General features: G+C 40.8%; 1 protein-coding gene across 4 annotated transcripts in view; it reads left to right on the top strand.

The window, feature by feature from the left end:
- The window catches only part of DOCK1 (dedicator of cytokinesis 1), a 519,930-nt gene that overhangs the window by 300,130 nt on the left and 192,405 nt on the right, over window positions 1-27,395 (top strand). For all 4 annotated transcript variants that reach the window (XM_074232174.1, XM_074232173.1, XM_074232175.1 and 1 more), the window contains exon 28: window positions 23,165-23,266. In XM_074232174.1, coding sequence (XP_074088275.1) covers window positions 23,165-23,266 — 102 coding nt within the window. The remainder of the gene's footprint in view (window positions 1-23,164; window positions 23,267-27,395) is intronic.

Here is a 27,395-nt window from a genome sequence, read left to right as displayed (position 1 = left end):
CTCTTGGAATTGCTTTATATGAATTTATGCATAGTCTCCAGTTATTTACCTGATGTTCTAATAGAATATAATCTTTCTGAGGGTAGGAGCTCTCTTTTTGTCTTCGGATACCCAACACCAGGCATCATGACTGGAACACAGTGAGTCCTTAGTAACCGGCAACAAACTCATTGAACTGGCCACCTCTTAAGTGGGAAACCATTGAATTGGTTTTATGTAGTGTCCTTTGAGCTTTGAACCCAGTTTTCTGTCTTTTCTTTCTCTGTTTCTGTCTCTATCTCTGTCTCTCTGCCTCTATCTGCCTCTCTCTCTCTCTCTGTCTCTCTGTCTCTCTGTCTCTCTGTCTCTCTCTCTCTCTCTCTCTCTCTCTTTGTCTGTCTTTCTCTCCCCCCTTTCAGCTCTATAAGGTGTGTATCCTCTCAAAATGAATGGTTTTTCAATTTAGAGTCCTCTTATTAATAAGTGAGAATCTGCTTCTTTGAAATCTGCTTCTTTTTTTAAAACCATGTTATAGTTTTATCTTAAAGTTAGTTAGCTGTTACAAGCAACTTTGGAGGGTATTTCTTTTAACTGGCATCTTAATCTATTCCTAGATGTTTTAAATGATCATATTTTATACATGTAAATTATAAAGGTGAGTCACGGCAACATTTGGTTCTGCCTTTTGCAAAGCATGAGTCGAGTCTAGTAGATTACATTATGCTGTTTCATCATAGCCTCTGTTATATGATATATATTCTATTTTCTATGTATACATGTGTGTGTGTCTGTGGGGTAGGGTCTTTATTGGCCCCACGATAGGAATGACACCCCCTGACTGGAGCTGCCAACTCCCTGCCCTCTGGCTCTTGCTGACCCAAGCCTCACTCTCAACTGGGTTTGTCCTATGCCTGGAATGCTCTCCTCTAGCTGTCTCCCCATGTCTCTGGCTTCCTTTTAGTCTCAGCTAAAATCTTTCTTCATGGAATCACCTTCCTTCCCTTTTGTGGTTATTTCCAACCTGGCCTGTTAAGATCTTGTCCGGCCATCATTGTTTGCCCCTTGTCTCTCCCATTAGCTGCTGAGTTCCTCATGGGACAAGGGCTTTGTATCTCCAACACCCAAGTACATTGTCCATGTTCAGAAAATTTTCCTTGACCCAGTGATGCATGGTCCAGATTGACTCTAAAGCCCCTTGAGATCCTGGAATCTGATACTGAGAACAAGAATTAGTCAAGTCCTGGTTGAGAGAGGCAGAGAGAGACAGAGACAGAGACAGAAGGACAGAGAGAGGATGGATTGATAGCAGCAGTTTGCCGCTTCCCCACCCCCATACCTCCCAGGTGATCTTTTGCAATATTACCATCTCAAACATTTTGTTTTGTTTTGTTTTTTCCAGTCCATTAATGCTAAAAGATAAAAAGCTCCATGAGGAGTGCTGAGATACCTGTGAGCTGTGCCCATCCCTGGAGGGAATGGAACTCCTCCTGCAAGGGACTCTGTCAGATGCCCTACTCTGTTTCTTCATTAGCTTTCTCCTAGAACAGGTCCTCCATAAAGGCCAGAAAGGAAACAATCTTTTTGTGGATTAACTTGACAGCTCTTGTCTAGAAAAGCCAGAGGAAATCATTGTTAATAGTTAAAGGGAATTTCATTCCCTTACAAGTTGTTGCATTTCTGCTATTTTACCTAGTAAACAAACTTGTCCATGTGAAAGTAATAACGATAAATGGAGGTTTTTAAGTTTTTCCTTCAAAACTACCGTCCTGCCTCTCTTATGCTCTTATTCTCCATTTGAAACTCATTTGCCGAATTCTTTTTCTGTGAAATCACCTCTTTCCATGACTCACCAATTAAGTAATTAAGAAAGAATTTAATTTCTCATTTAATTTCATCTAAATGGGCTTTTTTTTTTGCCACATTAGTTTAGATTATCTTGGTAGGCTAGAATGAGAATTCCAAGAAAGACCAATTCTTTTTTTTTCTTTTTCTTTCTTTCTTTCTTTTTTTTAAAAGAAAGACTAATTCCAAAGAAAATTATTTCAAAGAGATAATAGGTAGGTAGCTGCAGTTAGGTAATTCAGTGATAGAGAACTGGCCTTGGAGTCAGGAAGATAGGAGTTCAAATCCCACCCTAGACACTTGACCCTTGCTAGTTGTGTGACCTTGGGCAAATCACTCTGGAGGAGAAAGTGGGACTGGTGACTTAGGCCCCCCCGCAACTCACATCCATTCATACGCTTGTCATGGTATCATATCCCTGATGTCATAGTCTTCTTCAAGAATGAAGGACACACAACATCATGTAGGTAGCTCTTACATGCCAGAGATATGAAGACAAATAAAAGCAAAAAAGACAGTTCCTTCCCTCAAGAAGCTTCCATTCCAATGGTGAAGATAGCACATAAAAGATAGGGAAGGAAGATGGGGAGAGCTAAAATTCAGAAATTGGGAGCACTTTCTAATCCCTTCCTGAATCAATTTTTTGAGATTAGTTAAGAGTCTCCTAAAATGTGAATTCTTTACACTGGTGAGAGATGATGGAAGAATGGCAAGTGCTTACCTAGAGTCACAAAAACCAATTATCACCATTTGAATCAATAAAACATCAATATATTATTATATTGAGTAATAATGTAACTTGCATTCATATAAAGGGTTGTGAAGGATTGTGAATATCTAATTGTATTTCACAACATGGCCTGGAACTGGGAAGACTCATCTTTATGAGAGTTGCTGTGTGACTCTGGGCAACTCACTTAAACCTGTTTGCCACAGTCCTTCATCTGAAAATGAGCTCGAGAAGGAAATAGCAAGCCATCCTAGTAAATTTGCCAAGAAAACCCCAAATAGGGCCACTAAGCATTGGAAACAACCGAAAAACTACTGAATTGCATCTCATCATCATCTTGGGAGATATGTCCTTTTGTTATACCCATTTTTCAGATAAAGAAACTGAGAAACAAAACAGTCAATTGACATGCTCAGAGTCATACATATAGTAAATGTCTAGGTCAAAGACCAGATTTAAATTCAGGTCTTCCTGATTCCAAGTCTGTTGTTTTATTTGCCATACCACCTAGTTGATAGGGGTAGATTTTGAAGGCTATTAATGGGTTTTGGTACTAACTGCTGTTATTAGAGGATTTATTACGGACAATCCTCGAAGACTCAAAGGCACTTCCCTGCATTGTAGAAGGTGTTTTCTCACCTGTGGTTCCTGTGTCAATTAAATTACAGACCCAGACCTTTCCCATCCACCTCACAGCTGATCTAGGCTAACCCTCATTGTGAAGCATCCTTCATCAAGGGCTCCTCTGGCATCACCTAGATAACCCTTTCTAGACAGCATATGACCTCTGGGGATGAAGGAGCTTGTTGCCAAGATGGCAGAATCCTTGCCAATGGGCAATAACAGAGCATGCTAGGCCCTTCCATACTGCTGGAAACTGAGAAGGTCCTTCTGAGAGGAAGCTAAAAACTTTCCCTGTAGGCCATCTTCTGAGTACTTATATTCATTCATTCATTCATATGCTACTTCCCTCCCAGAATCTTCTCTGAGTTCAACAGTCCTCATTCATTCATTCATTCAATCATTCATTCATTCAATCATGTGCCACTTACCTCCCATTTTTCTCTTCTGAGTTCAACAACCCCTCATATGTCAAGTTTATGTCATTCTTGAATCATAATGTGTCTATATATGAATTCTGAATATTAATATGTGTCTTTATATGAATACAAATATACTGAGGCATCTGTTTTGTACTTCCTCAAATTGGTCAATGTCCAGCTTAAAGTATGCCTCTAATCAAAAAATATTTACTAGATTCCTGATGTATACCATCATCTCTGCTAGACCCTGGTCCTAGCACATCTATTCCACAGAGGGTCTAAGTAAGCATAGTGGACACAGGGTCCTGAGAACTATTCCCCTCTGAGGTCCTACATGCCTCTACAATTGATGGTCTTTATATAAAGGAATTCTTAGTTTTTTCCTCTAAGCTGTGGTTTGCCTACCCTTCCTCCTATCTTTATTTTCACTCAGATGCAGAACATTACATCTCTCCATGTTACATTTCATGGTGGGAGAATTGGCCCATTTGGGGTATTTGTTGGGACCTTTGGATTTTCTGAATCCTCCCGGCCAAAGTATGAGATCTTCATTCCATGTCAGGAGAAAATTGGATCAATGGGACCTCTGAGGCCTTCCTGCAATTTTTTGATCTTCATTCATTAAAAAAAAAAAATTCTCTTTAGTTGTTAGTGGACAGATTTTTGACTAACATATACTTCTTAATATGTGTCTATATATGAATGCAAATATACTGAGGCCTCATTAATTCAGGACCCGTAACAGCTGGAACAGGGACTGGGATGAAGGTTATCTTTGCATTACTGAAGACAAAACGTGTTTACTAGATGAGTTAAATGGCAAGACGACCAATGGATTGTTTGCAATTCTCTGTGGGCACCCACAGAGACACTTGTGTTTGGAGGTCATTCTCACCCATGCATTAGAGGTCCTCTGGGGCTTATCAAGACTGCTTTAATTGGTGTTTATATAGACAAGTAACATTCTTTTGAACTGTGGATGAAATGCAAAGTTTTTATTTCTTCAGTTAGGTAGGTTATTGCTCTCTATATAAAATAAAATATATACACATTCACTACATACTCACATATATCTATGTATATTACATACATGTTTGTGTGATGCTAAGTTGGGGGCTGAGTATATGAAGAGAAAAGGAGTTCCTCAAACCCTGAGACCCTCTTGGTCTCCAAAAGCCCAAATATTCTTCTCATCCTTGCCTTCCTCCTCAATGATCAGTATCCCCAAAAGAAACTATGTCATGCAATCCTTACACTCATTCAGTCAATTGGTGTGCAGTTATTAAGCACCAACAATATAAAATGATTGTGCTGGAGGCTGAGGTTACAAAGAGAAAACTAATTATCATAACTGAGAACTGAGAGCCTCCTTTTCATCAACTGTGAGAATTGTTTATTCCACATGGAATAATCATCAATCAGACACATTTATTAAGTGCCTGCTGCATTCCAGTCTCTTGTCAGATCATGATGGTCTAAAGCCAAAGAAGTGAAATGATCACCACTCTCAAGATACAGAGCCCTTTCTCAGTATCTGAGCATGGCCACATCACCTCTGGTGCACCAAGGAGGCTTTCACTGAGCCTGGACCAGATGAGGAGGCAGTGCAGTGTCTATTTCCCTTTCTGAGAGAGGGGAGAGAGAGAGAGAGAGAGAGAGAGTGAGTGTTTTCCAGGGCCATTTCTGTCAGAACTCTGTTGACTAAGATGAAGAGAAGGCGGACAATTACAATATGATAATTAGTATTCAAGTAGACCTTTTTTGCTTCCATGATCTCATCTGAGCCCCTATCTTCACTGTCCCCCATTTTACAGATGAAAAAACTGGAGGATCAAAGATAAGGCATTTTGCCTAAGGCTACACAGCCAGTCCTCAAGTCTTGGGTCCAGCCAGCTCCTTGCTCTTCCCTCCTGCTTTCATTTGGATGTGAGACATCAGGGTTAATGACTTTTTTGCCCAAGGTCACACCACTAGTAAGTGTCAAGTATCTGAGGCTGGATTTGAACTCAGGTCCTCCTGACTCTGAGAACAGGTTTCTCTATCTATTGCATCACCTGGCTGCCCCTAGGATTATCTCACTGGGCCCTCTCCAGTCATCCTAATCCATCTCTGGCCACTTGATTCAGATGGCTCCATAGGAGAAACTGACTCTGGTGACTTAAAATAGTCCCCTCATGCAAATTCAGTTCACAGACTTATCATGGCATCCCCTCCCCGTTTCATGGTCTCCTTGGAAAACAGAGCATCATCATCTTTTGTCCCCAGAGAGCTGTGAGTTTCTTTTGGGGACAGATGTCAGTCCAAGTAACATCTCTGGGCAGCTCTAACTCTTATCCTTACAACTGAGGAGACTGTGATGTTGCTGGAAAGATCCATTTCCTATCCTTGTTCTGAGGTCATGCCTCTGCCCATTATAGGAAAATGAAATGATTCATCATTTCCCATTTGAAAATGGGAAAAAATGGAGGCCAAATTCAGCCTGCAGGCAGAGAGACTTTAGCTCCTTCACTAGGATGTTCCTGGAATGCCTTCAACCCAGTCTGGACAGCATTGTCACTTCCATCCAGAGGGGCTGGGTGGAAGTTTGGGTGATTTTCCCAGAATGAAGACTTCACCTCGGCCTTCCTGCTCCCCCGGCATGGTTCCTTTTTGCTTGGCCATAGGATGCGTGGCAGCACCGTATTGGGTCTACACTCTGTGGACTTTACTCACAGCATTTGGTTCCTCTTTACTTTCCTCTTTAGGACCTTATGGCATAATGGGGGTTGGGGATAGGTCCTGGACTTAGAGTTTGGGACCTGGATTTAAATCCCTTCTTTGCTGTTGACTTCCTCTGTTACCTTAAGCAATTTAACCCCCTTCTCTGGACTTGAGTTTCCTTCACTATGAAATTTCTGTTTCATTCAACCAATACTTATTTAAGAAGGACCCGAATAAGCCTTTATGTGTTTTGGAGGAAGTGGCCAATATAGTGAGCAGAATGCAGAGTTCATATGCTTTGGGTTCTGAACTGGAAAACAGCCCTCCCCCAGCCCCCCAACTGGATTACATTATCCTTTTGAAAGTGATATATCACAGAAAACTCTCTTGAGAAAAGATTTGATTCCCTGGCTGGACCGAATAGATCGAATACTGTTTCATAACTGTAATGAAAACCTCCAAACCACTAAGGGATGACCAAATCCTCCATGGTGACAGCTCCAATTCCAAGCAATCTTTAGCATTATAAATGTCCTTATGGCAATGATCTGCTCTTATAGCTTATTATAAAGGAATCTGATTGGCCTATGGCATATGGTCTTTAATGTTACGGAGCGACTTGTACACATTATCTAATTTATTCCTCATAACAATTTTATGAGATGAATAATTCTTCTACTTCTGTTGTCCTTTATGTCATTGGGGCTTAGAGTAGTGAGCGTCTTGTCCAGGCTCATGCAGCTAGGAAATGAGAAGCAGGCAGAGCGATCTCTTATCTCTGGACCATAAATTGAGAGCTGAAAGAACCTTCAGAAGTCTGCTTGTACATCTAATGAGAAGTGGATGACCTGGAAAGATGGGCTTGCCCAACATCCTGTGTAGGCTCAGATTGGAACGGAGGGTTCCTACCCTGAACCCTGGCCTACTTTTACTCAACTGCTCCTCTTAACCAAGTCTTAAGCTGTACTTATTGATATCTTTGCTTCTCCATGGCCCTCTTAGCTCCGAGGTTTGTTTTCCAAATTTGTTAGCAGCTTTCCTTTAGCAAAGGTCATGGAATTTCTCCTGTTCCCAAGTTTCTAGCAATATTAAGAAGAAGCCTTTGTCTCCCTCATCATTCAAATGAGCATTTCTTTAGGGACTACCAAACCCTCCAGTTTTCAATATTTTTTTCTAATTCATATTCTCTTCATAAATTGCAGTCCTGTTGATTACAGCCAAATGTTAACATTCCAGGGAGGGAATCCATCCCATTCAGTTTCTTCATTGCTCTCCCAGTTGAATTCTTTCCCTATGAACTGTTCCCACCACCATGACTCCTCTCATGCCCAGGCTTCCTTTCAACTAATTCCTAGAAGGTGGAGAAGCCAAGGCTGCTGATACTAGGTGAGCGTGAGCTGTCTGGCCAAGGCTGCATTTCAACTCCAATGATCACCTTGTACTCTTTAGGCCCCAGTCATCCATACCAATGCTGCCCTTGATTGAAATTCAGAGCTAGTGGACTTCATTAGCCCGTATCCTTTCCATTGGTGCATAAATAAGGAACGTTCAATTTCACAACATTTTAATTATCTAACCAGGTAGTTAGCCTGTGAAAAATAATACTGAAATTTGGAAACAAGCAATGATTCTCAAAAGTAATTAAAACTCTTCATTATTGTATGAATTTTTAGATTTCCTTTCTCATAAATGTAAGCATCTCTTCTAAAGAAACAAATGCCATCTAAACACTTACTGTTTTCTTGGTTTCCCTGCATTGAGAGTTAGACAGAGGTTAGATTTGAGAGATGCCAAGCTGAGACTTGGAGAGGTGTTTTCCCCTTTGCCCCCCCCCCTTGTTCAACTGCCAGTTCTGTTTGGCAAACACAGGTTAAAATCCTACTCTGGACCAGGTCTTAGGAAAGATGCTCAGTCTCTGAAGACAAAACCGAACCATTCCTTGCCCTTAGAGAGATTCCATTTTCCTGGGAAGAGATACCTTTTAACTTTATAGGGAGAAATAAATAGAAGCAACTTTGGAAAGGAAGATATTCATACCCAAGGACATCAGGAGAAGCCTCATTAGAAGATGGGGGCCTCCACTGAATCTTGAAGGAAACTCAAGCATTTGTTGCCATCCATCCAGACTGAGTCTAGGTTTTCACTGTGGTCCTGAATAATGGATTACAGCAATCTCTGTGTTGAGGAAAATGCTCCAAATTCTCTGAGTCAAACTGATCTCAGCAGCTCAGTATCCTCTTTCTCAAAGAGAACATAGTGGTTACAGAAGGCTCTGTTCAAGGGCCTGTGTCCATTTGCTTACTTTAAAATGTGGATACTCTAGTGGACTGCTAAGTAATGCAGGTTCAAATCTGGCCTCAGGTAAGTTTACTTGTGACCTCTATCTGGCCCAGTTTCCTCATCTGTAAAATGAGCTGGAGAGGGAAGTAGCAAACCCCTCCAGAGTCTCTGCCAAGAAAACCCCAGATAGGGTCAAAAAGGGTCTGACATGTTTGAACATTGGCAGCTGCTGCAATTGAGGTTTCCTGTTTCACTCTAGCTTAGCAAGGTGCCAGGCTCATAGCACTTTTAATAAATGCCCGGTAGTGTGTCTCCATTGATAATTGCTAGATTGAAGGGTTGAGGAATCAATACAGTATATGGACAAGGTGATTGCATTTTTAGCTAAGAGCTACTCATGCATATCTAGCTCCCAGGTGTAGCAGCCAATGTTTATCCAATATGGGAGTCTACAGCCCTTTGAAATGTTCTTTTCTACTTCTTCACTTTTCTCCATCTGTAGTTATTGAACTTCTGGGTTTTTTTTCAGCCTCCCTGTAATTACCAGGTTTTCTGGTATTTTGCAATTAATCTGCCAATGCTCTCCATGAACACTAATTTAGACACCCATAACTCCATTTGAGCTTCTTTTACTTTTTCTACCATTTGTACCACTGTCATCTTCAGTTCTTCAATAAAAATTATCTCAGTAATCAAGTGATGATGATGATGGAGTTTCACATCCCTTCTACCAATCATAAGTCTGAGGAGGTGTAAGTGCAGTTTCGCGTCACTCCTGTCAATTACATAAATTTCTTGTTTTTCTAAACTGCCCCTTTTACATTTTTTCCCCTGACATTCTTGGTGGCAAGACAGGAAGTATGTGCTCTGGCTCCTGAACAGTTTCCTTTTGGAAGCAGCTGTTCATTTTGTCAGCTTCCTCTCTCCATGTGGATGGAGGACTCAAGACTTTCATGCTAAACTCAATTTAGGGGAATTTCTTCCTTTTCCTGTTTTGTTTTTAGGTATAGCATACAGGAAAAAGGCCAGCGTCTCTGGAGAATCGCTAAAGCACAGATAGATCACTTTGTAAACTGTGAATTGTGGATTTCCCATTAGCAGGCAAAGCCTGTCTCCTTTCCAGGTGGAGTATGAGCAGTACTTGCCAAACAACAACAAAACCCCAACGACATATATTTAGCTTCCTAGAAGATGTTGAACGCTGCCTTATTTAAGCAAAAGAAAGTTAGTTCTTCCACATTACGTTTTCAAGAGGGAATTTTGTGGGAAAATGGCGGCTTTTTTCCCTCTTAGATTTATCGGACTTAACCTATGCACTGGACCTTTGGTCTCGAGTAGGTTCTGATTGCAGACATCCTAACTCTTTAAAGTTAGTGGAACTCCCTCCAAATTTTTTTTTGAGAACAGTATTGCCTTCCCAGTCACCTTGTTTCCCACCTTAGACTCATCCTTGAATCTTCCCACCTTCATTTTATCTTCACAGCATTTTCCATTCAGTCCCTTCTCTAATCCAGGCACCCATCACTTCTCATCTGGATTATTTCAGTAGTTTTCTAATTCTTCTCTCTGCTTTAAATATTTTACCCCTCCAATAATCTGCTACCAGCATAATCTCCCTAATGCACAAATATGACTATGCTATTCCCTTGCTGAACAAAATCTATTACCTCCATTCCCCAATGAATACAATCTTTAAAGATATGAATAATCAGTTCTTCAAAGAAAAATATATATAAATCATTAAGAATCATAAGAAAAAATATAAATCACATTAAGAAAAATTTAAATTAAAACATATTACAGATTCTGTCAAACACAAATACATGCACATGAGATTAGCTACCATGATAAAAAAAAAAGAATAAGGAATATTACTGAGGTTGCTGGTGAACAACATACAAATGCACTGTTGGTGGAGCTGTGAATTGTCCAATCATTTTGGAATTCTGTAGCCAGTTTTTAAACCATGCCTACCCTTTGTCCCAGAATACCACTCCTTGGCAAAAAGATTAGAGAAAGAGGGAAGACTTCCTTTGTCAATAAAAGAAAATAAAATTAGAACAATGCTATTTACTGTAGTAAAGACCTAATATTTCAGGAAGTGCTCATCAGTTCTGGAAAGGATAATTGCATTATTGTATGTGGATGCAATAGAATAGTCTTGATCTATAAGAAATGAAGAATGGTACACATTTAGAAGAGACTAGGAAAGATTATAGCAACTACAGCAGGGCAAACCAAACAGAAAAGGAGAATCATTTAGACAATAAGCATCACGTTGTCAGGTTAAACACTAGGGACAGACTAGAATTCTGGTCAATGGAATTACATTGTATTGACTTTTTTGGTAATTTTTTAAAAATTTACTTGTGTCTTTCAAAAGTGAATGTATATTCCTTGGGCAGGTCTTTATTATTCTTCTGTTTATATCTCATTAGCCTGATCCACAGTGGGCACTTAATAAATGCTTGGTGAGCAAATTATTTTCCTTCCCGATTTGTTACCTTGAGATATTATACATTAGAAAAACTTCAGGCTTCACATTCATTTTATTTATGTAAAAGCAATTCTTTAATTCCCCCCCCCTTCTAAAATTGTGAAAATAATTGAGAGAATGGAATGTCTTTCTGAGCTTTGTACTAAAATTCCATTCAACCTCAAAGAGAATTTCATATACAGTCTATTACCTGGACAGTAAGAGTCCTTTATGGACAGAAATCAACCTTGACATATCGATCTATTCTTCGATACTGAGAGTTTATTAAAACAGAATTACTCTTATCTCTATTAAGATACAGTTGCAAACAATGTATCATGAAAAGACTTGGAAAATCATAAGATTTTTTGGGCATTCCTCTTGCCTATTTTATTGATTTTTAAAAGAAGTTTAGTTTTTCCACATTTCTGGTTGTTTGTCTTGTGCTCTGAATGAATAAATTACATTAAGAAATTAAAGTCAGGGTGCAGTTTGCATATGGAATACTTTAAATTGCCTCTGTCCCCAGTGAGCCATTGCTGGAGCTTCCTAGGCCCAATCCTTTGGACCCCCGCATTCCATAGGGAATGCCTAGAGTTTGTTGTATGAAATATTGCTCTACTTTACAATAGATAGATAAAAATAACTGTAAGGACTGACACTTAAATACAGATTTTTCCTTTTGGCTTGTTTCTTATGTAAATAACTTCCAGAATCAACTGTGATGGGAAATAGAGATCATTTACTTTTTTTCAAAATTTGATTTCTTGCTTTGTGGTTCTTTGATGATAGGAGGCATTTTTGGGGTTGAGTCCCTTTTTCTTGATAGAGATACAGGAGTGGCTTTGCCATTTCTCCTTCATTTTATAGAGACAGAAACTGAGGCACATAGAGTGAAGTGACTTACTCAGGTTCACATGGATAGTAAATGTCTGAGGCCTGATTTGATTTCTGAAAGATGAGTCTTCCCGGCTCCAGGCCCTCTGGAGACAATAGATCTGTCTGAATTCATCTTAGCCTTCCATACTGCCATATTCTACAAGTGTGATGTTTCTCCCCATTAGGGCTTCTTACCTTTCAAGTGTCCTTTTTGAGTGTCTTCTTTTTTAAAAAAAATCAACTTCATTTTTGTTTCACAAGCATACAATGTAATGTTTGGAAGCAGTGAAAAGTTAGCTGGTCTGGAGAGGCAACCTTTAGTTTACCGTTACCTTACTGTGACTATTTCCTTGGATAAAGAAAAGAATTAAATATTGGTCCCCCTTTTGATAAGGGTGAACTGCTCCATAGGGGACTACTTGTATCTGACAGCCTTCTAAGGAAGTCTGCCCTTCGCCCACACTCATCTTGACCTAGAGAACGATTCAGGACCCAGGCCAGGTGTCACCCTGACATTGTCCCCAGATGTTGGCTTCCTGTCAGATGTGACCCCAAGGCAGTCATACAAAACCCTAGAACTTGGCTTTCTCTTCTGCACAACTTGTGGCCTAACTCAAAAGATTGCCCCGGATAAGATACTTCAGACGCCCTTAGCTGGGTGTTTAGGATGCACGTCTTCTGTCATCTCTGCCATATTTTCCAGAAATCATTTCATCTAACAAACAAGCTCAAGTGAAGTGCTCAGGATCTCACAGGTAGTAGGTGAGACTGAATTTGAACTCAGCTCTTCCTCTGAGTCTGTGGGGGTTTGTTTTTCGTGAGAGGCCTGTGGCCTTGCAGTGCCCTCTCTGTCCTGGGGAACCCCATCCTCAGGGACTCAGAGAGCAGAAATGAAGTGTAAAAAATGGGGAGAAGGCTGGGGCCCTGGGGCCCGGGATCCCTCTGCCTTGTGCTGGCCCGCGCCGCCGCCGCTGTCCATGGTACCCGGGCAGCCTCCGAATCCACCTTGCCCGCTCTTGGTAGGATTCCGAGGAACCATTCTGCCTTCCAAAGCGCTTTCCCTCCTGTCACACACTCCAATGACTGGGGGGGGGGGGATGCCGCAGGAGCCCGAGGCTGGGGGTGAGTGCACTTCTGTACTGGGCTTCCTTGCTCCTCACCTCTGGGGAGGGGGCTCCCCTGCGCTGGTCCCCAACAGCCTGCACCCCCTTCCCTTTGTTTTCCCTTTCCAACTGGTCTTTCTGTTCTTTGTCATTCATTCCGAGCCTCCTGGGGGGCCTGCCTTTCTCTTCCTTCCAATCAGCCTTCACCCTCCTGCACCCCTATCCTCCCCTGGCCTCGGGGCACCCTGGTTGCCCCGAGGGGCCGTCCCCAACCCGGGGCCAGCCTGGCCATCCCACCGGCTCCTGCTCTGGTGGGCTGTGGCTGACTTGCGGCTCCGAGGCAGTCTGGACTGTCTGCTCTGGCTCCCGAGGAGAGCGGCAGCCTGGCCTAGGGGAGAGAGAGGCGGCCTCAACCTCCGGGAGACCTGGGTTCAAGGCCCCCTCCGGCCCCTCCTGGCTGCCACTCAAGCTCTCATGCCCCAGGCAACTCTCTTGTCCGGAAAACCCACCTCTGCCGCCTACTTTTCTCAGTTTTATGGTCCTTCTCCTGCTCTGTCCCTCTCCCTCTCCCTCTCCCTCTCCCTCTCCAGCTGCCAGCTGCCAGCTCTTTCTGAAATGTTTCAAACTGGATGCCTCATAATCAATTCAAACTCAATCTGTCCAAAACAAAACTCATTATCTTGTCTTCAGACCCTCCTCTGCCCCCTCCGAGGCTTCATACCTCTGGGTTTGCCAGACTCCTTAGTTGCTAGCCACTGTTAACACTGTGCTTGCAACTTGGGGAGAGCTTGACAGTGCTTGTGACCTTCCTTCCTGCAGCCTCCCCCACTCCTTCCTTCCTCATTTCACAAAGCTGTTGCCACATTGTGCTGTTTCTAGCTCTACAACATATGTTCTGTGCAAGCTGGGGTCTCCACTAACAATACTGCCACCTTAGTTCAGAACCTCATCCTTAATCCTAATGCTAACCCTAACCCTTACCTGGACTGTTACTCTGGCTGCTAATTAATCTCCCTGCCTCAAGTCTTTTCCTTCCCCCTGTCCTTTCTTGAACCAGATGCCAAGGTGGCTTTACTTGGCTATGGACCTCACCCAGTCACTCCCCTAATCAAAAAATTCTAGTTACTCTCCACATCTTTGAGCCTAAAATGTCCCTTCTTTTGCTTGAGTTTTCAAATCCATCTTGTCCCTGACCTGTTTTTCAGCCTTCATGGACAATATACTTCTTTGTTTCTATCAATCTGACCTTTTTATCTCTTCCTAATATGTGGACTCCATCTCTCATCTCCACGCCTTTGCATTAAGCATTCCCCAAGCCTGAAAAGTGTGTCTTCCTCATCTCTTGTTCATTTTAACATCTTGCGCTGGCTTTACAAGGTTTACTTCCTGTCTTTATCAGCTCATGTATGTATTCTGTATATGTCCATTTATACATATATGGCTTTCTTTTCTTTTCTTTTTGCTAGCTAGAAGGTAAGATCCTCGAAAGTAAAGATTATTTCATTTTTTGTCTGTCTCTAGTGCCAAGCATGGTTCTTGGTGACCAATAGGTGCTTAATAAATTCTTGAAAGGTGATGGGGAATGGAAATTTTTTCACCAACTTCCCCACCATTGAAGTCATAGGTCTGATGTGTGTGTGTGTGTGTGTGTGTGTGTGTTTGTGGGAAGGGTGAAGTTATATTTTAATTATATTATATTATATTATATCATATCATATCATATTATATTAATTATAATATTCTAATTATGACATGCCCAATTCCTTTTTTAGCCATTTAAATATGGATTCAGAAAGTATTGGAAACTGACCTTCCATTAATTAATGAATTGCTTGATTAAATCTGTAAGGCCAATGGAAAAGAAAAGTGAGTTGGTTTTCCCCATGCTCACCCACCAGCTTCAGTTCCATAGCACCCAGGAAGGCTTGTCTCCAGGTCTCCTTCCTTGCCACAGATGCAGAGGGATTTCTCCCTGGAGTCATTCTCTCCCTGTCTTCTTGTCCCTTCATCTACAACCTGCTTTTCTTCTACTCAGTTCCTGTATCATGGAGGCTTATATTTCTCCAATTAAGGCCATGTGATAGTAAAACCTCAGTAGCTCTATGGGGAGATCTCTGGGCCATTTCTCCAGATTGTGCCCACAATTCTGAGTCTTCTCTTACTCATTCTCATCAGTCTTTGAGTGGACCTAGAGCATGGCAACAATGGATCTCAATGATGCTGCTTAGATTCAACCATCCTGCCCTATCCATGAGTACTGAATAATCACCTAGTATGTTCCTTGCATGGGGGTTATGAGACCAAATGCAGTATAGCCCCTGTTCCCAAGTTTATTGCATGGGGGAGGGGAGAGCAGTGTGAAAAAAGACATGATATGTGTAATTACTAAATTATATAACTAAATATATTAATTATAAAAGGAATAATTATAACACTAAATTTTTAAATAGTTGTTGATATGATAGTGGTGGCATACCTTTTACTTAGCATCAGGGTCAAATCACTTAACTTTCCTGCGTCTACCTCATTTTCCTCATCTGTAAAATGGGAGTGCTGTATTCAAAGACCTTTGACCCTGGTTTTTTTTCCTTATCTCTCTGGAGGTCAGAAACCTGCCCAAACCCTGCTGCTTTCCCTAGTGCTTCTTGTCTTTCTGTTTCTGTAACCCCTTTCTCCTGAAGCCTCTATTTTGAGAAAGAATCCTGGTCATCTATCCTTCCTTGCCCTCTCCACTCTGATTCTGATTCCCTGGCCTGGCCATCTTCCTCACCTCTTCTTTTATGTGTTGTTCCCCCCAAGCTTTTGAAAGCTTTTTTTTTTTAAATATTTGTCTCTCCATGGTTGACATGGTGCCTGGCTCAGACTAATAAGACTTTAATAAATGGACTCTTAATTGACTTGAATGTCCCTTCAGGTTTTTAATCTATGCTTCTGTGAATGAGAAGACCCACCCTTGTCAGGGTGTACCAGCATGGACTCAGCTTAGAAATGCTGCTAAGAATAAGCTGGAAAGCTTTGGAACAGTTGGGAGTTAGGAGGGAATATGTTCTGCTCAATCGGGAACAGCCTGTTCATGGAGGCAGCTCATGCATGGTTACAAATGACCTGGTGGTCCTAGGAGCTCTGGAGAGAGGTCCTCCCTCTCATATCCGTTTGCAGAATGCATTAAGAACTGGACTGATGTCAGTTCATTTTGCCCTGCCCGCCAGCTGGAGTAAAGGGAGTCATTGGCCCAACTCTGTGGATGTGAATCACCAGAAGCCAGGGCCTGCCTGGGTCATTATCATTCAGCGCCAGAGTTCATTGTTTCTTTGGTTTTGGGGATCAGAAGAGAAAACTAAGGGAGTAATGTATTTTGTACCTCCTCCTTTTATATTATGTCTTAATATGGCTGATGGGCTTTTTATCAATCTGGCGGGAATATTGGGAACATTCATAATGATGGTCATTACTCCTTTGCTGAGAAGGAGAATGGATCACAGAGATCTGATGACCTGCCCAAAAAAATCACAGAACAGACATCATCTGGCCAGGGAGAAAACTGAAGTTTCGTGCCTTTCTGATACTGGGGTCTGTGCTAACCTCACTTCAAGACAGAATGCCATCTAATAGAACTTTGCAGAATCTGTGCATTAGAAGGGACTCCAGAAGCCTCTGGGTCTGGGCTGTAACTCCCTTGCAGCCCTCTCTGCTACAGGCTTAACAAAATTACAAGGATGCCTATTTGCCCTTCTGCTTCGGGATAGGTCTGACAATCAGGAAGAAATTTGGAACACCAAGTCCTAACTTGCCTCTTTGCAGCTTCTAGTCATTGCTTTGGCTCTGTATTCTGGGTCCTTTAAACCCTCCCCCAAGTCTTTTCAAGACCAAATAAAGTCCTTTCAAAGGATCCTCATGGGTGACCCAGATAACTGTCCCTATCCTCATGAATCTTTTCATATTCTTTTCTTTGCCAAAAGTCAGACCTAGAACTCAGGTCTCCCAACATCACCTATCCAGGAGCAGTACATCACCATTTCCTCCCTTAATTTATGTTTTTGCTTCTGTTTTTGTTTTAATTACTCACTACAGCCTAAGTTGACCTCTTTCTTGGATACCCTTTCATGTATCACATCATAATTCCTATTAAGCTTGTGGCCCACTGAGACCTCCAGATCAGATACTTAGGTGAACCTAGTTTACAGAGTGCCTTGGAGCTGGGAGAACTTTCTACAAATAGTTTTAACTTTGACCCTTCCCTCTCCTCAGTTATTATAATCCCTCTTACTCAGTCCCACATTATTGTTGTCCCTGACCCAATTTATTCCTCCTTATGCCCTGCTTGCCAATCCTCAAAAACCTTCTAGAACTCTCTGTTTCCTGGAAAAGGGATATGTCTTAGGTGTAGAGCACCAGGAGGTTCCCCCCCCCCCCCCAGAAAACTGTACTGGTGATTCTGAAGAAACTTCATTCATTGGCTCCATCCTGAAGATAAATGCCTTGAGGATTTTAAGCAACTAAATGAGAAGAAACTAGTGGATAGGGTGCTGGGCCTATTTGGGAAGATCTCAGTTTAAATCCAGTTTCAGATACCCACTAGCTGTGTATTCTTGGCTAATCTCTTAGCTTGTTTGCCTTAGTTTCCTCAAATGTAAAATTAAAATAATTATAACACCTCCCTCCTCCCAGGTTCTTAGGAACATCAGATTTATAAAGTGCTGCTTTACCTTTGCTTGATACAAGCAGGCATATGGAAATGCTTATTTATTATTATTTATTTCCCATCTAAAGTATTCTCCCTTTTCAGCTCCTTCATTCCCATTACCTCCTGTTTAAGAGTTATGTAACAAGATGACCAACTGAGGTTCCATTCTCTCCAGCCCTATCACCACACCCACCTTACAAAGCTGTTGTAAGTTATCTCAGCAAGGGAATGTTTTCTGAACCTTAACATGTAGAGATGCATGGTATTATTGCTGTTGCTATTTTCATTATTAGCAGTAGCATCATTGGAATTTTCCTATGACCCTGGCTGTATGGCCCCTTTTCTCATATTATATTGTGCATTTTGTTGGTTCTTCGGAGATACTAAAGAATAACAAAGAGAACAGACTAAAAGTAAAAGGAGTAGCCTTAAAAAGTCATGGATTCGGGTAGCCAAGTGGCATAGTGGATAGAGCAGTGGCCCTGGAGTCAGAAGTACTTGAGTTCAAATCTGGCTTCAGACACTTAATAATTGCCTAGCTGTGTGACCTTGAGCAAGTCACTTAACCCCATTGCCCTAAATAAATAAAATTTTTAAGTCATGGGTTACTCCTATTGGATGTCTTTAGACAGAACCTATATCACAACTTGTCTAGGTTGTTGTAGAGATAATTCCCTTGTGGGGGGGGGCGGAGAAAGGAGAGAAGGGAGTGAGGGAGGGAGAGAAAGGAGAGAGAAAGAGAGAGAGAGAGAGAGAGAGAGAGAGAGAGAGAGAGAACACATTTATTGTGGGTTTATTATTGCCATTTTGGAGGTAAAAAGAAAGAGAGCCTTTGCCTCCTAGGAGTTTCCATTCCATTTGGGTAAACCAACTCATAAAGCAGTGCTCACAAAAGGGAGTGAGGTGGGTAATCTATGGGAAAGGGGCATGGCAAGTTGCATGGAGTTTTGTCCTTAACAAGATCAGTCCAGAGCAGGAGAATCAGTTTCCCATCAGATAGAGATGGCTGGTGAGCTGGTGAGGAGGGCCTTGGCAGGGTTCCTTCAGGACATGTTGTGTAACCCATTTGAGGATGGTTGAAACTTATGCCTTTGATACCCCCTCTAGGTTTGAATTCTAGTAAAAATTCTGTGCTATGTGAATTTTCTTTCTTATTAGACTGTATTGTTTCTAAAAGTGGAAGTCATGTATTGTTTGATTTTTACATCCTTAATGGAGGTCCTGGCTCACTCCTCTTGGTGGAAGTATTGGTTGGGGGGAATTTTCCTGAGGCCCCTGATTACTCCGCACCTACTTCTCCGAACCCTGAGAGCATTCCCCATCAACCTAGTAGCTTAACACACACGGCTTCTTGTTCTTGTTCACCAGTCTGGGGATTCAATGCTTGTTAAAGTCATTTGAAGCCTATCTACAGCCACTCTTTTTGTAAGCCCACAAACAGCCCCTTTTCCACAACTTTTCTCCTTCACTTCCCTCGGTTTGGTGGTGTTTGCAAATGTAGGATACACTGAACATTTGTGTTCTGGAGACAATATCACCAACCACAAACACCACGAGCCAACTCCTCCACGAATAAGCAGCAAAGCTGAATACTACTGAGATTTGTATACTGAGCATTTTTTTTGTCCCTTCGGTCACTGTCAAATGAGATTCTCCTTGTAATAACTTGTGCTTGCTAAAAGGGAAGAATAGCTTGAGAAACAGAGGGAGGATACCTATGGGAAATGGAAATGTTCCTCTAGAATTCACCATCTACCGGAATCCACTTTGTTGCCTGAAAAACATGTGAAACTTTCTTGGACACAGGTCTCAAAATTTATTCTCACTTAAGAGAGGCAGTGTGCCAACTACTCGGGATAGTCCAGGTCCTTGAATGGGGCTCTAATTTTGGATTATATTCAATCGATTGACAGGAGTAGTTAATGTTTTTCTGGGCTTGCCCTGTACCATTTTAGTAAGGTTACCATTGATTCCACCTTGGCCGTAGTTACATACATTATCGCCTGTATCATTATTCAGAAGAATAATATATGGAAAGGGGGGGAAGTCCATTTCCTAATGGGTTGCTTCAAATAGATTTCTAAAAGAGCTGAACTAAGCAAATCTGATGAGAGAGAGAAAGAGAGAGAGAGAGATGAGAGATCAGTGCAAGCAAGCATTGGGATGGAGAAAGGTATGTAGGAATTTGTAACAAGGCAAAAATATTTGAATGAACTAGTAGATAAATAAAACATTTAATTTTTCTTTATTTTATTAGATTTTATTGACATATTTTGTTTCTATTTTAACTAAATTTCTCTCTGTATCTTTTCACCTCCCCTCTACCAGAGGACCATACCTGAGAATAAGGTTTATTTTAAATTTAGCATCCATGAAGGGGTCTCCCCCATACCTACAAAGGAGAACATTTATTTATATTTTTAGGGTTTTTTTTGGCAAGGCAGTGGGGTTAAGTGACTTGCCCAAGGTCACACAGCTAGGTATAAGTGTCTGAAGCCAGATTTGAACTCAGGTATTTCTGACTCCAGGGACAGTGCTCTATCCACTGCGCCACCTTGCTGCCCCAAGAACATTTATTTTGAGAAGCACTTCTAAATTTGTTTCTCCAAAGGCCAGCTTTTAGCAGGGTGGGTATAGTGTTTGCTCTGGAGTGAGAAAAATGAGTTCAAATCTAAGCCCCAGCCTGAGATCCTTGCTAGATGTATGGTCCTGGGCAAGTCACTTATTCTCTGTCTTATTCTTTTCTATAAAATGAGGATACTAAGAGTACCCACTTGCCAGCATAGACATTCTGAGATAGTACTGTAAAACTGCCTTGCCTTCCTTAGAGCATTATGTAAATATAACCTTTTATTGTCCAGTACTTAAAGTAGTCCCTGCCACACGGTGGAGGCTTAATGAATACTTGATAACTAGCTGATGACCTGGTCACTGACCATTTATACTTCTTCCTATGCAAATTTTTGGTGTATGTCTTTTGGCCATTACTGTCTTTGCCACAGCAAACTGCTCTCAGTTCTAGAAGAAACTCAATTGAACATACATCATATTGAGACAGTGAATTGGAAGTCAGGATTTTGCCTCTCTTGGAGATGATTCTTTCCTTGGTTTCCCTCATCTGTAAAATGAGGGTATATGGCCAAGTGCTTTCTAAGGTTCCTTCTCTGTTAATTTTCTTGGTGAAATATTTCATAATTTCATGATAGTTATTGGAGTAAAAGATTTTTGCATTTACTGATAAAGGAGATCACTTGTCTAAATTTTAACAAATAACCGGCATAAAGACTTTGAGTCAGGTCAGGATCCCGTTTGCTTAATTTGAGGATCTATGTTTTTTATTTATCTCCAAGGTTCACATTCAGCTGCAGATGCTTTAGTCAGCACATTCTAATGCTTTGACCCTGAACATTCACTTGGAGTCTACACCTAAGCAGTTATCATCCTTCTTAAATCATTTCCATTTCAGAGCCCCATCTCATGGCCATTGCCATTTTCCAATTTCATATTGACTCCTTTGAGGAATGATAGGGCAACATAGATGCACATGGTTTTGAGACAGCGTATCTAAACCAGTGTCTGATTTTAAATATTTTACTGGCATAAAAATATTCCCTATTATGAAGACAAGTCACTGAAGCATTGGAAGTTGCTATTTATTAATGGAGAGTTAGAGGAAAAAGTGATCCTTCAAGATCGAATCGAAGAGGAAACAATTAGGTTTGGAATATTTCACATTAGAGTTGGGCTCCTTTGACAAATACTGGAAACACTGAATATCTCCATTCTCCATTTTGGTGAAACCCTCCCCACAATGCAGGAAATCATTCCCTATCTAGGCAGGTCAGGAACACAAAGCCAGAGGTGGGGTTCAATTCCCAAAACTGATACATTCAAGTATTTTCCCTGGTGAGGACCAGCATTGATTCTTTGTGAAAACACCAAGTATGACCGGCATCTTCACTCTTGCCAACCTCTAGTCAGAACTTTTCTTTTTTTCTAGGTCCTATTTTCTGTTCTTGTTTCATCTCCTTTTCTTCCTGCTCTGCCCAGGTTGACAGATATCCATTTCCTCCCTCTTTACATTCTGATGAGTGCAGATCCCAGTGAGCAGTCTTTTTCTTATGGAGAATTGCAACATTCCTCATTTTTGAGGTAGCAGTGAAGGTTATTAGATTGGCCTAAAGAGGATAAATGTAGATTTTTTGAAATAAAAGGCCTCTATTTTTTAGCTCACTGCTGAGAACAGAGATGTGACACATGCCCAGGCTTCTAGCTTATCCTGATAGCAAGTCTTTCAAAAAGTGAAAAATGAGTTCAATTCTTATTCTCATTTTATAAGATAGCAACAGCAATGACCATAACAATAAAAATAACTCAGATGTTCATAGCACATTGTGGTTTGTAAAGGCAATTCCTTCCCAGGAACCCTATGGAGGGAGTTGGTGGAGGGGAAATGTGTAGGTATGTATTTTCATCCTCATTTTAGAGATAAGGAATCCGGCGCCTAGAGTGGAAACATCAGTAATCACTCATTAAATATCAGACCAGAAGCCTCAGTCCTGCATTTTCTGGCTCTTAAGTCCTGGGACTCTTCCCTGACACCACCCACTCTTGCCTTCAGCATATCTCTGACTTGAAGAAGACTTGTGTTCTGTGGCAACTAGCCTGTAAGTCTTAATTGAATCCAAAAAAGAGTAAAGGGAATGGGGAGGGGGGGAGCAAAGCATTGAATCAGTCTTATCAACCTCATTCAAGACTGGAACTGAGTGTCCTTGGTCATCAATTACTCCAGCCCAGAGCTGCGATTGGTTGCCTAAGAATAAATAAGATTCAGCCTTAAAACTTTCTATAGTATAATGAAAGAATAATGAGTTTGAAGCCCAAGAATTCATTTTTGAAGCTTGATCCTGTAAGCTTAGTGGGCTTCTCTTTAATGCTAGTTGACTGACCAATTCTCTTATCATTTTGTTCATTTTGTTTTACTTGTCTTTCATTGTTCTGCAAGTATTAGGAGCATTCTCTGTGTGTGTGTGTGTGTGTGTGTGTGTGTGTGTGTGTGTAGTGAATGAAAGGAAGATTGAATTATAATAGGTGCTTAATACATTTTTTCTTAAATATTATTTCATTTACATGTTTCAAAACATCTTACATATTTGTAAAACTAAAACTGATAAGTTCATGTGTGCTTGGGACCCAAACTTACATCACAAACCAACCATTCCTTGAATTCTGTAAGAATAGAGTGGGGGTTGTGGGGTGGAGAGAATTCCAATTGTATTAAGCTTTTTGGATATAATCTTGCTTCAAAATCGCTTTCCCAGTAGAGCTGAGCTCGTGCTGAACTTGGCACATTTGAATTGGATGGTTCTTGCTTGCTGTTTTTCTTTGTTGATTTGTTGGTGAGCTTCGGTTTCATCTCATCTTGTACTCTCGGTATTTTCTCCCTAGGGCAACTTTGTAGCAAGCATGACAGCAATTCTAAGACAGATGGAGGATTATCACTATGCTCACCTGATCAAGACCTTTGGAAAGATGAGAACTGATGTGGTGGTGAGTGCACTACTGGCCCTCAACCCTACCAGATGGGTTGGTGGAGCGATGGTTTATGATATGTTCTTTAAGTCACAACCTTAGCTTTTGCATTTGTTGGAAAAGAAAAAAAAAAAGTGTATATATAGTCACAAAATTGGAGAAGGGCAGGATAGCAAATCAAAAACCAGAAATAATTCCCAAGGTCATTGAAATCCAGATTCAAGGTATTGAAAAATATAGCTAATATCTAGAGTCAAAAGGAATCCCATTGTGGTCATGACTCTGGATAATGGCTTGGTTAATAAAAACAGCTCATTTAAATACTGTTCCACCTTCACTTCTGCTCATCCATGACCTGCTGTTCCATAGTCTACATCATCACAGAGTACGAAAAGTCAAGAGGCAGGAAAATTCAAATGGTAATAAAGAGAATTCAGTTTGATTATTGGGCATTTATAGGGCCCCTACTATGTTCCAGAGATCAAATGTCCCAAGATAGCTAGCATAAAAACAAACCAACAGTCCTCAGTTCTGAAGAAGATGCCATTTTTAGTGAACTTGGGAAAAATATGCATTTGAATATGGCTGTGTTAGAATCTGTTGCATACTAAATAGTAAAACTGTTCTGAGCAGTTTATTCTAGGAAACTAAAGAGGGCCTACTTTTTCCTATCGTGCCCCCTGTCTCAGATGTTCCTGAACCCTAGTTCTTGCTGAAATCACATGGTCCACCAAGTGGATTCCAAGTACCTGCTTATTCAGAATGCATCTCTAGAGTCTTCTGGGAGGAGAGGCAGTGAAAGGACTGAGTTTCAAAGTGATTCTCTTTCAGCTGCAGGGAAAGTAAGGCAGAAGAAGGGTTGGTGAAAACAAATCAAACAATTAATTCAAGTAGGTGTTAACTATCAATAGATTTGCCATTGATTTGTACTTTCTGTATGTTAAAATTTGGGAGAAGCTACCAGGGATAATCAAAAAGAGATAGTAATTAGTTTGTGAGTAGAATTTCTTATTTAGAAAGGAGCCCAAGTGTGTTTTCAGTTTTAAATGGCCCTGGATTATTAATTAGTTAGAAAGCTTGAAACTCATCCCCATTTCTTGCTCTTGTTCTCTAGTCGTTCTCACTAAAACTATGATACAGCTTAATTAGGGAGTCCCATAATAGAGGGGAATTTATAGCTACTTCCCTAATGACCTGGAAATTGCATCACCATATGGCAAGTGCTTTTGGCAAATAATTCAGCCAACATGTTGACCTCATGGTCTTCAGTTAGGTGCTGACCTCAACCTGGACAAGTTACACTTTAGATTCTGTCATCTGGGGACCCTGTCACAGTGGGAGAAAATATTTGGGGCATATTTATTTCTGTTGTGGAAGTAGCTTTGCTGTAGAGCAGGAAATTACTTTTTTTTTTTTATCAAGTTACACAGTCTTAGAGGTGGAAGGAACCTCAGAAATCCGCTGGTTGAACCTTTACCTGACAAAGTCACACCATCCCATCTATTGAGCATCAGACCTTTCCTTTTAAAATCATTTGTCTTCAAGATGGAACCCATCACCTTCAGTGGTGGCAACATATTCCTCTCTGATAACCCATTGTCCGCAACTTTTTAGGTATAGTGAGCCTTTATTTTTCTCCTGTGGCATTCTACCCAATGTGTCTAGTTCTTGTCCTTGGAACCAAGGAGAACACAGATGAGTAATATACATCATCACCATCACACAGAAAGTGTCTACACAGGTTTGCATGTCAGGTTTTCCTAAATTTAAGTTCAAAACTTTATCCATAAGGCAGTCTAGCTTGCTTCTATTTTATTTTACTTTTAATATGATTTTCCTTTAATTTTCTAAAAAAATCGATAATTTTTATTCCTTAATTTATTGGTTTCTTTTTTATTATATAAATATTTTCTTTGTTTTTTAATTTGTATTTGTACTACATACAATGGTAGTTTTTACCAGTCTTTTTTTTTTTTTAGTAAGGTATCATAATCTTTTCCAAAGAACAAAAGTGTAACCCTAAGTCAGAACCCGTAACAATCAGCAGCAGCGTGTGGCACATGTCTGCATGCTTATGTGGTATGCACATACACTATTCCCTAGGATGCTGGTCTGCCCCCAATCTGTTTTACACTGAGTCAGAAAGAACAAATCCCTTTGATGACTCACTGCTCATTTCCATTTAGGTCCTTTGCTGTCTTTTCCCCCTCTGAAAGCCTCACATTAATGAAGGATTATTTTATTTCTGTATCATTCAGGCTTAATCTTCAAACAGATCTCTGAAGCATATTTAGGTCAGTGGACATAATGAGCAAGAGAGTTTTGCCATATGGAAAAACAAAGTCAAGGAATGACTGGTGAATAAGGATTGATTCCTTCTGCCCAAGACTTTTCCTCCTAAACCCACCTGACTGGGTCAGTATAGGGCATACTTGATGTGACTTTGGAGTATTTAATATAGGAGGACCATAGGGAGCCAGTGTTTATTGGAGAGGAGGTTGGACTAGGAGATAAGATGACTCGGCTCTTAATCCATCCTCTTATCCATGAGATTGTCTAGATACTTCTCAGCATCCTGCAAGGGTGCTCTATGTTGAAAGAAGGAGTTGTCCTTTCTTTTCCCTTGGTGTTCCTTTACCTGGTTCATTTACAATGTGATTTGTTCCACATCCTCCTGCAAATAAAATAGCCTTGTATGTTTTTCTCTTTAAAAACTCTCTTTGTGTATATGTATATATCTGTGTGTATGCATAAGGTAACCTAGATCTAAGCTTTTTAGACTGATAGAAAACCTGGGGACAGGAGGATCTGAGTTCAAATTTGACCTCAGATAGCTGACACTTACTAGCTTTGTGACCTTGAGCTAGTCACTGTACCCATATGACTTTGGAGGAGAAAGTGAGGCTGGACTAGGCCAGTACTTCTCACTCCAATCCAATTCATGTGCTTGTCATAGGCTTACCTCCCTGATGTCATGGTCTTTGACAAGGCTCATTATCTTCAGGACCTTGGGATACTCTTCTTTCCCTTTAGTTCTTTAATCACTAACTGGAACCTTGGACTAGAATTACTTAAATGTCTGTGCACTTTAATTGCACATTCAAATAGCCAGAAACACTGGCAGTCTGTAAAATAAAGCATTCTGTGTAGTGATTTTCCCTTTAAAACGTCTCTGAATACTTAAATGTTCATAGTTCTTGAAGTTTTATTAGATTCATATAATAAAAACAAGACACTTCTTATAAAATAAAATGAAAACCAATCACCAAAATCTGCCATATGAATAACAGCTAGAGAATGAAAGCTTGTCCCCTCTCCTCTACCTCCCACTCCAGTCCTAGTCTTTGTGGACAGAGGGGGAGCTAGGAAGAAAAAGCTAAGTAGATAAATGAAGGCTGATTTCCCCAAGCAATGTTTCAGGGAATCAGGGTTAAGAAATGTAAATTGGACTCTGGTTCTTTCATCACCTTTGTTTGCTCAATCTGACCGCTCCTCGGGCCTGGTCTTACTGATCTGTCCAGTTGTGCCTCTTCTCATTGGGTTAGCACATCCCTGCTGCTTCAGGTTTAATCTTCTTTACCCTTCCCTGAACTCATTTCCTTGCGAGGGGGAAGCAGTGACTTGGACCTAGACTTTCTCCATCTCTTTCTTCTCTCCTCTGACTTTTCTATAGAATAAAGTTTCTTCAAGGTCAAAAGACCTAGCAACTTGGAGACGTTGGAAGAATGCTTTTGCATCAACCTCTTCCTGTAGCTATTAATCATCCTAGGACATGTGTCCGGAGGAAGGGGTTGCCCCCATAGGAGGAACAGCCAGAATGCCAGTTGGGCTCCCAGAAGTCTAGAGTGTCATAAAGAATGATAAACAATAGGCCTGGAAAGGTAGGGTCAAGCCAGACAGTAAAGGGCTTTAAATATCAAACTGAGGAGCCTTGTGTTCCATCCTTGAGACCCTAGATATCTTGTCCTTTGCTGAAAAGAGTTACTTAATCAGAACCAAAAAAAAAAACAAAACAAAACACAAAAAACCTCAACCTCTTAGAAAATTCTCCTGTACCTTTTGGAGAGTTATTGTTGGCCTGAATAGCCCTAGTCTATTATGATAAGGATTAGACAAAATGATGGTAATAAAATCAATCTGATTTACT

This window comes from Macrotis lagotis, chromosome 4 (genome assembly GCF_037893015.1).
Source record: "Macrotis lagotis isolate mMagLag1 chromosome 4, bilby.v1.9.chrom.fasta, whole genome shotgun sequence".
In the NCBI taxonomy this organism is placed as follows: domain Eukaryota; kingdom Metazoa; phylum Chordata; class Mammalia; order Peramelemorphia; family Peramelidae; genus Macrotis; species Macrotis lagotis.
The sequence above is the reverse complement of the archived record's forward strand: the minus strand, read 5'-3'. Positions and strand labels throughout refer to the sequence as shown.